The 16,628-nt window shown below is 38.4% G+C and overlaps 2 protein-coding genes across 2 annotated transcripts in view; one reads left to right on the top strand and one right to left on the bottom strand.

Moving 5' to 3' along the window:
* Positions 1-3,347, top strand: part of limd1a (LIM domains containing 1a) — a 41,912-nt gene extending 38,565 nt beyond the window's left edge. Inside the window, exon 8 of the mRNA XM_089118227.1 lies at positions 727-3,347. Coding sequence (XP_088974353.1) covers positions 727-867 — 141 coding nt within the window. The 3' untranslated portion in view covers positions 868-3,347. The remainder of the gene's footprint in view (positions 1-726) is intronic.
* A 1,514-nt stretch (positions 3,348-4,861) lies between these two features.
* On the bottom strand, positions 4,862-14,458 carry LOC120470629 (zinc-binding protein A33). Its single transcript, XM_089118228.1, has 7 exons — positions 14,103-14,458; positions 11,454-11,753; positions 9,942-10,037; positions 9,643-9,879; positions 7,952-7,968; positions 7,758-7,876; positions 4,862-5,757 (listed from the first exon to the last, which is right to left on the bottom strand). Exons 1-7 carry the CDS (start codon positions 14,196-14,198, stop codon positions 5,135-5,137), a joined length of 1,488 nt encoding a protein of 495 aa, XP_088974354.1. The 5' UTR covers positions 14,199-14,458; the 3' UTR covers positions 4,862-5,134.
* Positions 14,459-16,628: the final 2,170 nt, after the last annotated feature.

Here is a 16,628-nt window from a genome sequence, read left to right as displayed (position 1 = left end):
AGCTGGGATCCAGGCTTGGTTAACCCTAAAACTGTATTCTGGACAAATGTGGGCAAAATAGTTTTATTTTGAATTATTTTTTAAAAAATACTTCCCTTGATCTGAGCGGTACAAGACTTGGCTACTTTTCCTATGTTTGCCTCCTGAACACACACAATTTTTTTTACTCAATTCTACAATTTTAAGTGAGTAAAAAAACTCCTTAATCTTGTATTTGGGTCAAAAATCGGCACCCATAGAAATGAATGGGAAAATCTGTAATTTATAGCACTCTAAAATAAGCCAAAATAAGACACCAGGTGACAGCAAAGTCACTTCATCTTTAGGTTTTAGCTCTAAGAACTTATTGGAATGATATTTTAATGTAGTTAAAAAAAATAAATAAATAAAACATTAAAAATAAGCATAATGTATATAGTAAATATGATACTTTTTAATGTAAATAAATTCAAAAATACCCCCAAAATAAAAAAAAACACCAGGAATAGATAGACAAAACTTTATCGAAGACAGTGATATAACATTTATAATAAATAAAAATTAGGATCACACCTGAGTCCTCTGTGCCCACATTTGTCCACAATTACAGGATTAAGGGCTATAAAGTGAATACGGTTTGAGGGTTACCATGCTTTAATGTTCAAAAACACATGATTTTTCACATACTGTACATTATTGAAGCATGACTTTGAGGTGTCCCGTGAGCGTGTGAAACTCTTTCCCCAGGACTGTCAGATGGAGTTGAATGATGAGGAGGGTCACCGCTGCTATCCTCTGGACGGACGCCTGCTCTGTCACGCATGTCACCTCAAACACATCGACCCCGCCGCCCCTCTGTCCACAGCAAACTATCACAGTCAGTTTTAGAGATCTCACACCCCCTTGTGAGCGTTCAGAGATATCACCGTTTGCCAAAGATGCTCAGCTCATTACCAAAACCCCAGCTGAGTTTAAATTACAAAAAGAAAGTCATTTAGCCTTGCTTGTATGAGACAAATGCTGTAAACGAAGAGCCATTGGCTTATGCAAAATGCTACATATTTTTGTAAATAGGGCAACTAGTACATGTTACTAAACGTTGCGAACCTTTTTCTGAATTTTTTGAATGCCACCTAATCGTATAAACATTTATTTAAAGGTGTGCTCATTGTTTTTATTCACTTGTGCTGGTCGATATGGACGGAGTCCTGAAGTTATACCGATACCAAGCAAAGTAGATGCTAGAAAAGCTATTTTTTTGTGTACTAATGCCATTGTGAATATTAATTATTCAAAAGCTCATTAGGATGCTTGTGCATATCTAAACACGTCAAGCATAAACCAAACAATGCAGCTTTTCTGAGTGATCACAAACTGTAAAAAAATATTGTTGGTTTAACCTAAAAAAGTAAGTAACTTGGTTGCCTTAAAATTTTAAGTTGATTGAACTGGAAAAAGTGAGTTAATACAATGAAGGAGATTAATTTAATCATCAGAAACTCAAAATAATAAGTTATCTCAACTAAATAAATTATTTAAGTTGATTTGACAAAAGAAAAAATGTTGTGATAACAAATCTTGAAAATATTTTTTACAGTGCATCAGATGAATCTTTATTTATTAAAAAGCACACTCTTCTACAGTCATGTCTGAAAAACTATTATTCGAAATACCTTTGAGATGATTTCATCAAACCCACACCGTAACCAGTTGGAACACCAACTCTCAATTCAATTTCAGATGTTTTTTTCTTTCTGTTAATGACCTTGATTGTTTGTACATTTTGTTCAATACATGATTGAACAATCAGGGTCAAATAAATCAGATCCCAAAAGCTGTTCTTGCGGACATTATGATAATTTAAGTGGGTTCTCAAAGTCGTTTCACAAAACACCAGGGGCCTCATGTATAAAACTTTGCGTAGATTTCATCCTTAAAGTGTGCGTACGCACATAAGGCAGAATTTGCGTACGCACAAAAGTTTTCAGATTTATAAAACCGTTCGTACGCCAGAACCTGCGCAGAATTCACTTTATAAATCCCAGTCAGCGGGAGATTATGCGCATGTGCGTCTCCTCCCCGAAATAACCATATATGGAGATTACAACGCCTAGTTTTACTATGCATATCCTAATCTGCATATCATTTGCATATGATTATTCATCCACGTGATACCAAGTTTAACGGTACAAGACGTTTGGAAAATATGAAATGCGGATGTGCCGTCACATTATTACAAACATTATTCAGTAGCCTATATACAGATACAGTAGCCTATATACTTGCCTTGTTTTTGAATGAATAAATCAAATAGTGTTAAATACATTTCAGAGAAAGTTTTTCTCAATCTTTTCCACTGGCCAAATAGTATTTTTAATTGATTTATATTTTAATGGAAAGAGATAGACATGGTTGTGCATTATTTGCACGAAACAGTTTTCTCAGACAATCTCTAGTTAAAAAATTAAAACACAGCATGCCAGAAGAAAAGTGTTCAAAAGCAATGCATCCACAACAAATAGGTCTATTTCTATTTATTGAATATATATATATATATATATATATATATATATATATTGTAACTTCTCAGTAATGATTTCAGGTAGTTTAAGAGTTTAACTCCATTAATGAGAATGGCATATTTAATCTAAATGTTTATATTAGAAGTAAAACATAGTTTAAACCATTCTGTTATTGTGAATATGGACTGTATTTATGATTTGGACTCACAATGAAGATTTACGGTTTTACTCCATCTGCCGTTAGATTATAGGTTATATGTGCGTCAGTTTCACCAAACGGCCCAACGCGCGTGCTGGCGCGGTCATTTAAGAAGGGATGGATGTTTGCTTCAAGTGATGATAGGTTTGTGAAATTATATTTGTATTATCTTTCTGTAGATGTATAATTTTCTTTAGATTCTCTGTCTAATAGTGAGCAAAAAGACATTTGACTCCAGCTCACCATCGGTGTCGCCAAAACCCATACTCTTCTAAAAGAGTGCGTACGCACGGTCAAGAGCATCCTTACGGTGCGCACTTATTTACGCCAAGTTTATTTTTTATAAATCCCGATGTGCGCGTGGAAAAATGCGTATGCATATTTCTATGCCCATTTTGTGCGTACGCAACGTTTATACATGAGGCCCCAGATCTTAATCTTAATGAGGCCAAAAGAAGTAACTGCAGCGTAGCTCACATTAGTAAATCATCCATAATTTTCATAAGTGTAGTGGTTGATTGTGTTCACTGCCTTATCTTCTCAGATCTCACTGTTGCTTATTTATCCATCTACTCCTGTTAAGAAGTAGGATGTGACGTGTTATGCGGATTATTTTGAAAAATAAAAGATTTTATGATTTATCAAGATTATTGTTTCAGCTCTTCTATGCTAGAAGTTTAACGTTCACCCAAACATGAAAATGCTGTTATTATTATTTAATGCCGTATCGTTCCAAAACTGTGTCTTTCTCCTGTGGAGCTTAAAAGAAAGGTTTTAGTGTTGGTTTAGTAGTGAATCTCTATTTACTATCATTCCTTGATTATATTGTTAAATGCTATCCCAGCGGGTATCACTCATCTCCACTACAAACAGTGTTGGGTAAGTTTCTCTAAAAAAGTAATTAATTACTATTTACTAATTACCTCTTCAACAGTGTAATTAGATTACTGTACTAATTACTCTCTCTAAAAAGTATTTAATTACTTTTACTAATTACTTTCAAAATCCCATATCAATCTCAACCAGCTGAATAATACAAGGATAGACATGAATCTGTTTTAATTCTTTCAAATAAATACTATAAAATTGCATGAATTATCCTTAAACTGACCAAGGTGGAGAAGGTTACATTATAAAAACATACTTTTTAGCATCAGACAATATATTTTGATGTTAAACCCACTATTAATTTATGTCTGATCTCATGACGTTTCACACTTTTTTCATACATATTTTACAATAATTCATACGAATTTGTACGAGTGCGGTCGTAATATTTAGACACCTCATACGAATCGCTGTGAGATCGGATTGATCTATACACAATATTTACCTCAATTACATCAGAAGTAACTGTAATTAAATTTCATATAAATTAAGAGTAATCCCTTACTTTACATTTTCAAGGGAAAAGTAATTAAATTACAGTAACTAATTACTTAGTAATTAGTTACACCCAACACTGACTACAAATAGGAAAAAGAGGCGACAATTTGCAAGAGCTCACTAAAACTGGACAGTTGAAGACTGGAAAAATGTTGCCTGGTCTGATGAGTCTGGATATCTGTTGAGACATTCAGATGGTAGAGGCAGAATTTGGCGTAAACAGAATGAGAACATGGATCCATCATGCCTTGTTCCCACTGTGCAGCCTGGTGGTGGTGGTGTAATGGTGTGGGGGATGTTTTCTTGGCACACTTTAGGCCCCTTAGTGCCAATTGGGCATCGTTCAAATGCCTGAGCATTGTTTCTGACCATGTCCATCCCTTTATGGCCACCATGTCCCCATCCACTGATGGCTACTTCCAGCAGGATAATGCACCATGTCACAAAGCTCGAATCGTTTCTTGAACATGACAATGAGTTGACTGTACTAAAATGGCCCCCACAGTCACCAGATCTCAACCCAATAGAGCATCTTTGGGATGTGGTGGAACGGGAGCTTCGTGCCCTGGATGTTCATCCCACAAATCTCCATCAACTGCAAGATGCTGTCCTATCAATATGGGCCAACATTTCTAAAGAATGCTTTCAGCACCTTGTTGAATCAACGTCACATGGAATTAAGGCAGTTCTGAATGAGAAAGGGGGTCAAACACAGTATTAGTATGGCGCTCCTAATAATCCTTTAGGTGAGTATATATACACACATGCACACACACAACCTTCAGAAGCTTTATTTAATAATAATAACTCATTACATTTTATATAATGTTTTTCTCTGCCCTCAAAGCACTTCACATAGAAGGGGGGAATCTCCTCAACCACCACCAGGATGATGCGACGGCAGCCATATTGCACCACAGACTAGCTTACTGGTGGAGCCATGATGCCAGGGTCACACCACTACTCTTTCAAAAGACTGTGTGACCACAGAGAGTCAGGACCTCGGTTTAACGTCTCATCCGAAGGACGGTATAGTGTCTCCATCACTTTACTGGGGCGTTAGGACCCGCACAGGGGGTTTGACCTCAGCGGGCAGCCAGTCCTGGGCCACAGGCCGATACGGCTGCAGTTTAGGCTCCTCCGTGGTTACACTGAACTTCACAGGTAAGATTCTGAGTGGGAAAGCTGTACAGCTGCTGTAGAGCAATGGAAACACTGCTTCTGTAAAGGTGCTGGTGAAAGTGCACAGGTGTGTGTCCGTAAGCGGGTCAGAGAATGAAATGAATCCTCCGTCCCAGTCCAGCTTCACTCTAATCACCTTCAGTCTCTCCTCAACAGGTAAACGTGTGCGAGCCATCAGAGGTGACTGTGACGTATACTGACCGGCCATATAACGCACACGCCACACTCCAGAGTCGAAGAGCGTGTCTCCTTTTCTCCGGTTAGACGCTGTCGTCACTCCAACAGACCAGCACGTGTTGTTCTCCACCTCCACGTGCCAGCAGTGCTTCCCAGAGGCGAAGCCCTCATAGCCCAGCACACAGTGGTAATAGTCGAATCTCTCTGGATTTTCGGGATAGTGTTGAGCATCAGCGCTGCATTTAACATGGGTCAGATCATCAGACAGGAACAGCAGAGGATATGCAGTGTTGGGGTCCAGTGTGACAGGAGCTGATGACGATACGAAACACATCTCAGGCATGACTTTAACGGTGCGTTTAAAGGGGGGGTTGACTATGATTTCACTTTTCTAACTTAAGTTAGTTTGAGCACAAACAACATCTGCAAAGGGAGATATTAGTGCTTTATAATGGCTGATAGAAACTACATGACATCACTAACCCTAGAATTTACATAAACCCCGCCCCCAGAACACAATTGATCATGACAGAATATGCTAATCGATGACTAGAACATACATAAATTAATTAATTTCTCATCATTGTCTATAAAAAACAAAGTTTTTGAAATGTTCAGTGCATGTCTGTGTGAGGTAAAATGAGCTGTTGAAGCTCCGCCCACCTGTGTCGGGAGCAGCAGCTCATTTGCATTTAAAGAGACAGACACAAAAAAAAACTGCGTTTTTGCTCACCCCTCAAAAAGTGACAATTTTAACATGCTAATGCTATAAAAAATATCTGTGGGGTATTTTGAGCTAAAACTTCATATAAACACTGGGGACATCAGAGACTTACTTGTGAAAAGGGCATTATACCACCCCTTTAAGGACTACAACAAACGGCTGATAGGAACTACAATAAGCTTATTCATGAAAATTTACATAAACCCCGCCCCCGGGAACGTGATTTATAAATTATCATGACAGAATATGCTAATCAATGACTAGAAGATCGTTAACTCCACATCAAATTCATCAACTAACCAATCAGAAATGTCCTGTTGCATTATACAAGTCATTTCTTCACACAAGTTTGAACATAAAAGGATAAATGTTTTGGAAAATTTCAGTGCACGTCTGTGTGCGGTAATCTAAGCTGAATTTTTTAATTAATTCGCATTTAAAGGGACAGACACAAAAACAGCGTGTGTGTGCTCACCCTCAAAAAGTGACAATTTTAACATGCTAATGCTATAAAAAATATCTGTGGGGTATTTTGAGCTAAAACTTCATATAAACACTGGGGACATCAGAGACTTATTTTACATCTTGTGAAAAGGGCATTATACCACCCCTTTAAGGACTACAACAAACGGCTGATAGGAACTACAATAAGCTTATTCATGAAAATTTACATGAACCCCGCCCCCGGGAACGTGATTTATAAATTATCATGACAGAATATGCTAATCAATGACTAGAAGATCATTAACTCCACATCAGCGACACAAATTCATCAACTAACCAATCAGAAATGTCCTGTTGCATTATACAAGTCATTTCTTCACACAAGTTTGAACATAAAAGGATAAATGTTTTTGAAAATTTCAGTGCACGTCTGTGTGAGATAATCTCATAGATATGTATATAAAGGCTAGATGTGTTGTCCGCGCTGCTGGCCAATGGAGGTCGACGTCTGCACCTGGCGGCCATCTTGTCACAGGCAGCTCGCTCACTCGTAACATTGTTTTGATGGTGCGTGTACTATTTAAATCACCGTAACTTGCTCAATTTTCTACCGATTTGGTTTGTTATAAACAGTAGAGATGTAGTTATGATACTGCATACTTATGAATATTAAGTGTATAAATAAATAATCATCCAGAATTATAGCCACGTTAATAACGTTTGTAAGAAACCAAACCGTTTGTAAATCCGTCAAGATTTCAACGAGATAAGAGTATTTCTTACATCAGATACCACAGAGCCCGCCAGAAAGCCTGTCTGTGACAAGATGGCCGCCGGTGATGACGATAAATACTCCGTCGTGACGCATCTAGCCTTTATATAGATATCTATGGGTAATCTGAGCTGAATTTTTAAATTAATTCGCATTTAAAGGGACAGACACAAAAACAGCGTGTGTGTGCTCACCCTCAAAAAGTGACAATTTTAACATGCTAATGCTATAAAAAATATCTATGGGGTATTTTGAGCTAAAACCACACACTGGGGACATCAGACTTATTTTACATCTTGTGAAAAGGCCATTATAGCACCCCTTTAAATCCAATGTGTACTCATTGCCTGTGATACTGTCATTCAAACCCACTGATGTGAACGATCTCCTGCATCTTCTCCCACACTTTGAACCTCAGGTTCCCCAGGTGTTCTGCCACATTCATCAACGCTCCAGTGGGAATCTCTGGATCCGGCAGTGTGATCCGGGCTCTGCAATCACATCCAGGAGTTTTAAAGGACAGGACGACTGCACTGCAGAGACAGGAGCGAGAGAACGCCTCTTACCTTTCTTCTGAGAAGTTCTGCAAAACACAAAAAGGAGGAATTAAGCGTCATATGTACACGATCAAATGTCTTATTTAACCCTAAACTAGTTGTCGACCAATATTGATTTTTGATGCCGACGCCGATACACACTTTTCAGAGTGTCTATTTACACAAAGTGCAAAGCTACTTCCACTAACTCCCACCATTGTGTGATTGAGCTAGACAAACTGATAAAAGAAACCCGGAGCAATGGCCGTTCTCACACAATAGTTTGTGTTCAACTGTGCTACTTTTCCATTGTTTTTTATGTAAAATGTGCTACACGGACGCGTTTGACCGTTACACTCATGTCTTGCGTCTTCAGCAGCGTCTCGTACGTCCACAGCACTCGGGTGACCAACTGACCTGTTTTCACGTCCCGTCCTGGCTGTTTTTTATAAAGTGATGAAAATGTCCAGGTTTTAAAACAAAATATAGCAAAATATAGATACAGGCAAACAAGGAGGATGAAGGAGAAAAACAGGATAAAGAAAAGAGGAAGAAAACTAAAGATATAAATATATTTTTTGTTATTTATTATTTATTTTTCTAATAAACAAGAGACATTATTTCTATCATTATTTTTGAAACCTGTCATAATTAATCATGTTGAGTAACCTCTGAGAAGCCTATCTGACTTTGTGTCTTGTAATATAACAATTTTCTATCCATACAGAGGAGGCATAGCCTACTTTAAAAGTATTGAAATGAATAAGGTATCTTTGAGTAAACTTCGAGTATCATTTGAATTGTAAAGTTACTTATAGTCAGTTGAACGTCTAAAGTGGCCAATTGAAATACAGTGTTTCTGAAAATACTGATATTTTTGTAAATAGCTGCCAATAGTTTTCCCTATTGGTATCATTTAGTTTCTTTGTTTAATAGGGGTGTAACGATACGATATAATTGCAATAATCCAAGACATGATAAAAGGTTAACAAAAAAATTTACCATCAATTAAAATGCTAGCTTTGATATTACATTGTGGCTTTAAATAAATAGGCTTGGACTTGGTAACCCAAGTCCATGGTGACACCAGAATAAAAATATTCATGATTCTGAGGCTGAAAACACAGAATTATTTTAGACGAATATTCTTGCACTTTTTCTGACTAGATATAACGAATGTATTTCGATATATTTAAAATAATGTTGGACACTTGGCATTATCAGGACACACAAATATTCCCCCATTGCATTAATCAACAGTATATATAGGAGTTTAATGTAGTACTGACACTATTAGAGTTTCTTCTCACATAGTCATTTTTATTTTGGGGGCGAACCATCCACGATACATATTATTGCATTTTTGTATTGCGATATATTGTGGCACGAGATATTGTTACACCCCTATTGTTTAACAGTTGTGTCTAATAGTTTATTAGAAGTGTTAAACAGAGAAGACAGAGATAAACTAATGATGAGGAGAATGGGAGCTCTGATGATCTCAGCGATGTCAAAATCAAAATCCTGCTTTGACACATCGACCCAACAGAAATACTATATGACCAAACATCAATCCACCCTCAACCTTCATCAGTCACTTTAACGCCTTCATGCTGGATAATGGGTACAGTGGAACAATATTGTATAGGTAAAACAATAAAAACCTAGATTAATAGCCTACAGTAAAAAATTTAATTGAAAATACAGCTGCGAGTCCTCACCTGCAGAAAGATCATGTTGGCCGCGTCCAAATCATCTTCTATAATTCTGATGTTGCTTGAAAGAGACTCTATTTCTCTGTCGATCTGTTCAATCCTGTCCTTCATCATCCGACTCTTCTGACCCTCTTCCTCTCTCAGTGCAGATATTCTGTGCATCTCCTCATCCCGCAGAAACTGATGAAGCCGCTCAAACTCGTCCTGCAAGCGTCTCGCAGTCTGCTGACACACACACAGATGCTCTTCAAGTGGAACTATCGTGAAAAAAATCGATCTAGAAAATGTCAGTGTATATTTTTCACCTTAATGTGTTGTGCTGTATCCTCAAACAATTGTTTAATTTCTTTAAAGCTCTCAAGTTTTTCTTGTAAATGTTTTAATGAGGTCTTCAATTCCTCCTGAAATACAATAAACAGTTGATGTTAGATAAGTCAATGGGATGCCATTAATATTACTGTTGTGCAAAAGAGTAAGTCTATATAACTTTAAGCAGTGATTCACAAACTTTTTTACTCACATATTGGCTAAGATCATTCTTCTTTTTATTTATTTATTATTGGCAGAAACTGGGAGTGTATATATATTAAATTAAACACAATTCACTTTGTCATCCTATTAGATTCTATATTTTTTAAGTAATATAGTTATTTTACTGGGGATAAAATTGACATTATTAAAAATTTTGTAATATTGTGTAGACCTAATTGTTAGTGCTGTAGCGGCGCGTCGATGACGTCGATGCTTCGACGTCAAAATTGCGTCGATATCATATTTTTACGTCGACGCTTCTTTATTTGTTTATTTATTGCATGTTCCCGGCGGTACAGCTTGCCACACACACGTGGGAGACCGAAACATTGCAGAATAGAGGACGAAGACAACTAGAAGTGAATGTGCTATCCATTAAGTGAATCACACCCTTAAGAAAAAAACTTTACAATTTAGACGCGCAAACTGGGTGCCGGTGTGGTGAGACGTACAAGCTCGGGCAGATTCGGCTTGAAGTCGTTCATCCAGGACGCGGCGCTGTGCGCGCTGTTACAAAAAAAAAGGCGTAGGTACACACAGCCAGCCACAGTCTTCCTGGTCTTGCGCACCCAACGCGTCATTTTTGCCGCACGCACATTCGCGCTCGTGTCGAGTATAAACAAGGCTTTACTCCGTGACAGCACGCGCTCTGATCAGTAGATGCACAAACCTCTCCCGATTCATCTCCAGCACTAGCAGCCTCCGATCGCACCACTAACTCTGCCTCCGTTTCCCTCCTCAGCTGATATTAATATTTAAACATTCTCTATGATAAAAAATGTTTGTAAAAAAATATTTTAATAACACGGTTTTGGCGGTTGTAGAGTTATAATGATGGTGTTCAAATACATAACATTAGACTAACCTTAGCCAGCTTATAGTATCTTGATTCAGTAGCCTATGCTAGTATTTATTTGAGATACATTGTTTTTTTATTAATTGAGCAGCAGAAAAATATTCTTTATATTAGTCGTCCAATTAGTCATTAGATTAGTCGACTAATGATAAAATAATCGCCCAACTAATCGTTTAGTTAATAATCGTTTACCCCAGCCCTACTAATTGTGTTTATAGTCAAACTTTTTTTTTTTTTTTTTTTGCTAAATAAAATAAAATCTGCAGCTGTATTATGCCTTTGTCAAATAATTTTGTCAGATAAACAACTTGGCCAGCCTTAAGTGTTTTTTTCTTCCAGCATATGCATATATATGTAAGGCCACTAGTCAAATGATTCACTTTAAATGAAGTATGAAATGCCCCCTTTATCCAAAAGAAACAGATTTCACCTTCAGACGTTGAGCGACTTCGTCGACGGGCCTGAATGTGTGTTTGAGGTGTTTCTCCGAGTCTCTGCACACCAAACACACAGGCTGTTTATCATCGAGACAGAAGAGTTGGAGTTTCTCTCTGTGAACATCGCAGAAGAACACACCTGATGAAGAGTTTCTCTTGCGGAAGAATGACTCGCAGATGTTCCTCAACGCGAGATTATCCGGTGGGAGAAGCCCTGTGGATGTTTTCCCGCAGACGGGACACTCCTGCCGCCCTCGCTCGCCGCACACCCGCTGGAAACACTCCTTACACACCAGCCGCGGCGCTACCATTGGGCCTGGGTGGGCCTGGGCCCACCCATTTTAGGTCCGGGCCCGCCCATTTTGAGCCAGGCGGGTAACTCCTATTACCGTCTGCAGAGACCTCGCAGGCGTACGGATTTTCATTCTCAGTTCATCCAATAAGCAGCCAGAGGAAAACTTTGAGTGAAAGCTTCTAAACCAATCAGCAGCTTCTACCTCACGTGTGGACTCTTAAGCCTGCCCACAGGCTGCATCGTCACCAGCAAGTGATCCAATGAAATGAATGACGTTGGCGCGCAAGATTTTCAATGAGACAGAAACAGTCGGTAGCTATTAGCTAAAATGAAGCGTAATATGGAAAAGCAAAGCAGCTTGTTTTCATTTAAATTTAGCAATAAAAAAATAAAAAACGCTCCGAGGAGCAGGAGGAGGAAACTTCTGCCATTTTTAGTAACGCGGTTACTTCAATGAAGAGTTACCATCCTGCTCGGCCGCCCTCTCTGCATCAAGTCCTCCCGTAACCAACTTATAATTTTTTGCTCATGAATGTGACACTGTGACAGATCGGATGTGTTTGTGACCATGTAAACAGGAAAAAAAAACGCATGCATTCGGCTATTTCGAGATCGGTTTCAGGCCTCATTCATATGTGGAAATAAATTGGAAATGAATCAGATGTCAATGCATTTAGACCACTTCTCCGCGGTTTAATGACGAGAGCCGACGCGCATCTGCAAATGGATGGATTGCCCGACAAAACGCCGTAGAGAAAACGTGAATGTTTGTGGACAAACGTTGACGCATATCAACATATCAAAAAGGTTGGTTTGCTCTTCCTAAAATTTCGGACCCACTGCTCCTCGTTAAAGCCTATATTTAAACACAATATGCTTCCACCAGTCCTGAGATTTCTCTCGCACACAATAACTGAAGCGCATGCGGCCATGCGCAGGCAGCAATGATGGCACTTTTCGTCGTCCTCCTCCTCAAAATCATGGTAATGTTTGGAGAACTTCGCATAAATTGCAGATTTAGCATCAAGCATGTTTCACGTTCGTCCATCTGTAAAAAAGAGAATTTAACCCTTTAAGCTAGGGTGACCAAACGTCCTGTTTTCCCAGGACATGTCCTGTTTTCACGTCTTGTCGTGGCTGTTTTTTATAAAGTGATGAAAATGTCCTGGTTTTAATTATTTTTCATTGGGCCATTTAAAAAGAAAAAGAAGAAGAAGAAACCTAAATATATAAACAACTTTTGTTAGTTAGGTTTTTGTTAAGTTTGTGAGAGCTATTTTTGTTCAATTTGGAGGTAGGCTATTTTTTATTTTTATTTATTTATTTATTTATTTATAATACAGAAGAGACATTATTTCTATCATTATTTTTGAAACCTGTCATAATAAAACATGTTGAGTAGAGTATAACCTCTGAGAAGCCTATCTGAATTTGGTCTTTGGTTATAGATAGTATTTTGTAATGTAACCATTTATATACGGAGGCATACCCTATTAAATTATTGAAATTAAGGCATCTTTGAGTAAACTTCGAGTATCATTTGAGTATCTCATTGCCGGGCCGATTGTCCTGGTTTTTGATAATCAAAATATGGTCACCCTTTAAGCAAGCGCGATGTTTTTAGATATGGCTATATGGCAAGTGTAAACACATGACTCGGATAAAGTTGAAAGAACGTGTAAACGGACGGTAAAAAAAAAAAAAAAATCGGAGAAATGTAACAAATTAGAATTGGGCATCAAGACCTGCAGAGTAATCGAGGCCTTTTTTTCAGAATAATAACAATTTAACTTTTTTATTTAATCTAATTATAGGCATATAATTTTTACCACTCTCCACGCCTCCCATGGCATGCTCTGGCTCCCCACTTTGGTTAGATATGTTGTTCATTTAATTATTTCATGTTGGTACAGTTCTTCTATCATTCTGAATAAATAAAAAAAAAACAGTTAAATAATTTTGTATCGTTTTCCTGCTGTTTTTGTTTAGCAGCTGTGTCAGATTCAGTGCTGCTGTTATTTCATGTAGATAAAGTTCTTCTGTCATTCTAACTTTATAAGAAACAGTTAAATAATTTTGGACAGTTCCCTGCCCGTAACTGGAGAGAGAAACAGAGACCCTCCAAAGATATAATTCCGTTTCAGTCTTTTTGTGTATTAAACATTCAAAAGAGATAAATCAAGTTATAGGCTTACGGAGTCGCTGTCCACAGTGCCGCAGAAAAGCGCTGAAACGGATATGAAGGGGATTTTTTTTTTTTTTTTTTTTTTTGCCTTACGGACGGGCCCATCCAGTTTTCTGAAGGCCCACCTACAATCAAAATCCTGGCGCCGCTAGTGTTACACACACTGTGACTGCAGGGCAGGAGCACGGGATGGCTGAAGATGTCGAAGCACACGGGACACCGCAGATCCTCCTCTCGGACTTCACTCAGAGAACTCATTTTCTACCGCAGGCCCTTCAGTTTTGCAGAAAAACTTCTTCTTCTTCTTCTTTTCGTTTTATGGCAGATTGAAAAACTAAAAAAACTAAAGCTTCTCATGTGTGTTTCCCGGATATCCGTCCGTGTTAGGATCAGCCCCTGAAGTGGATCATGTGATCATCGTTATTGAGGTTAAGATTAGCCAACAAAGGCAAATTGACTGCCAGATGTTTATTTGATCCAGATCTATCAGGGATGTGATTTTTCCGGATTAATCCGGAATTCCGGATTTTCCGACCTGAAAATGTGACCTACGTGAATCATGCAGATCTGTTAAAAAAAAAAAAAAAGAAGAGGGGGACTGGTGTCGGCAGCCGGACTCAAGAGAATAAGAGCACATAACCCATAACTGGCTGACGTACAGAAAGTTCCTTTCAAAGTATCAACAAGGACGTATATAGACCATTTCACAAGATGTAAACAACACTGGTCCAGAAGCACTCCTGTTTCAGTTTTTTAACACTACATAAAAGCTGGGATAAAATACAACCAGCAGAACATGTAAAACTGAATCAAAAAGTTAAACAAACATTTTTAAGATGTTTTCTTTACATGTGAAATAAAGAAAGCAGTTACAAACTGAAACAGGAAGTGCTTCTGGACCAGTGTTGTTTACATCTTGTGAAATGTCTATAGAGAGAATGTCTAATTGGTTCAGCTTGTTCACCTACTCAATTTCGTATCAGTCGCTCTCGCGCTGAGTATCGTCGTCAGTTGACAAGAACATCACAGGTCACCAGGGCTGGGCGATATAGAATATAGAATAGAATAGAATAGAATATAATAGAATAGAATAGCCTTTATTGTCATTGCACTTTTGGGGGTACAACGAAATTTAGGGTGCTCACCCCGGCATACTTCAGTAACAAAGACAAGACATGGGTAAACACAGACAGTTTCTCGTTAAAATAGAGACACAGTAATATAAAATGTGAGTATACATATACACACGTGAAAATATATGTATACACACACAAACACATACATAAATACAAAATAAATAAATTCAATTAAATTTAATAAAATTGAAAGCGTCCACTTTAAGCAAGAGTGCAGGTGGAGGGAGGTGTGCTGTTTATCTGCCCTACAGGGCACTATTTGAGTCATTGATGGAGGAGGGGGGGGGGGTGCTCATGTTTATGAGTGTCAATGGATATTGGCTGTTCGTATAGCCCAGGGAAAAAAGCTGTTCGTCAACCTGCTAGTGTGGGATTTGATTGACCTGTAACGTCTCCCAGAAGGCAACAGGTCAAACAGGGGATAGGCAAGGTGTAAGAGGTCTCTCGTGATGGCCTTGGTTCTCCTGAGACAGCATGATGTAGAGATGTTTTCCAGACTGGGCAGAGGACAGCCTATGATCTTAGCCTATGAACGGGACTCCTGTAACTTCAAGTGCCCAACCCGGTATCACGACAAGACGTGAAATAATCACGTTGGTCCACTTTGGAAAGCGTGTAGATGTCACGGTTTAACAAAACCATAAATAGGGCTATACTGCCCTCTTGTGTCAAATTATATTTTTATATTTATTTTTCCATAGGACAGCCTATGATCTATCGATATATCGATATAGTTCAAATTTGCGCTATGATCCTTGCTCCAATCAAGCTGCTGACTGCTTTTGTAGAAATATCGTGTATTCAATAAACCCGACAAGACGTGAAATAATCACTTGGTTCACTTTGGAAAATGTGTAGATGTCACGGTTTCACTCCCTCAAACGTGAAACTTGCACTTGGTTTTCATTAAACCGAGAAAAATGGGATTTTGTTTTATTTTACGATCACTGAGAAATGGTCTATTATTTAAAAATGCAAAAAACATTTATTATTTTCAAGGTGAAAAGGATTCATTTGCCTCGATCCACGCCGAAACAAAACGTCTAATGTCACGTTTTTAATGAAGCAGCCTAAATGGTCCACTTTGGAAAACGTGTAGATGTCACAGTTTAACCCCCTCAAACGTGAAACTTACAAGTTTGCGTTAACACGCTCCAGTGGAGAGATACCCGTGTTGACCTATTCTACACGCAATCGCCTCTGCCAGAACGACCTATTGGTTTTCATTAAACCGAGAAAAATGGAATTTTGTTTTATGTAGCCTACGATCACTGAGAAATGTTCTATTATTTAAAATGCAAAAAACATTTATTATTTTCAAGGTGAAAAGGATTCATTTGCCTCGATCCACGCCGAAGCAAAACGTCTAATGTCACGTTTTTAATGAAGCAGCCTAAATAGTCCACTTTGGAAAATGTGTAGATGTCACGGTTTAACCCCCTCAAACGTGAAACTTACACTTTTGCGTTAACACGCTCCAGTGGAGAGCAGTGGCGTATCCAGGACATTTTTTGGGGGGTGGCCAAGATGGGACACAAAGCTAGAGTGGGGT

The sequence above is a fragment of the Pimephales promelas genome, chromosome 12 (genome assembly GCF_988280905.1).
Source record: "Pimephales promelas chromosome 12, fPimPro1.hap1.1, whole genome shotgun sequence".
NCBI classification, from domain to species: Eukaryota; Metazoa; Chordata; class Actinopteri; order Cypriniformes; family Leuciscidae; genus Pimephales; species Pimephales promelas.
This window is presented reverse-complemented; position numbering and strand designations above follow the sequence as displayed.

Bases quoted from the DNA above. Each gene is read 5' to 3' on its own strand.
- LOC120470629 (XM_089118228.1), bottom strand. From the start codon at position 14,198: ATGAGTTCTCTGAGTGAAGTCCGAGAGGAGGATCTGCGGTGTCCCGTG. The intron at 10,038-11,453 runs GTGAAATCTGTT...ATTGTATTTCAG, and splicing joins AAGTCGCTCAACGTCTGAAG to GAGGAATTGAAGACCTCATT. The intron at 9,880-9,941 runs GTGAAAAATATA...CCACTTGAAGAG, and splicing joins ATACAGCACAACACATTAAG to CATCTGTGTGTGTGTCAGCA.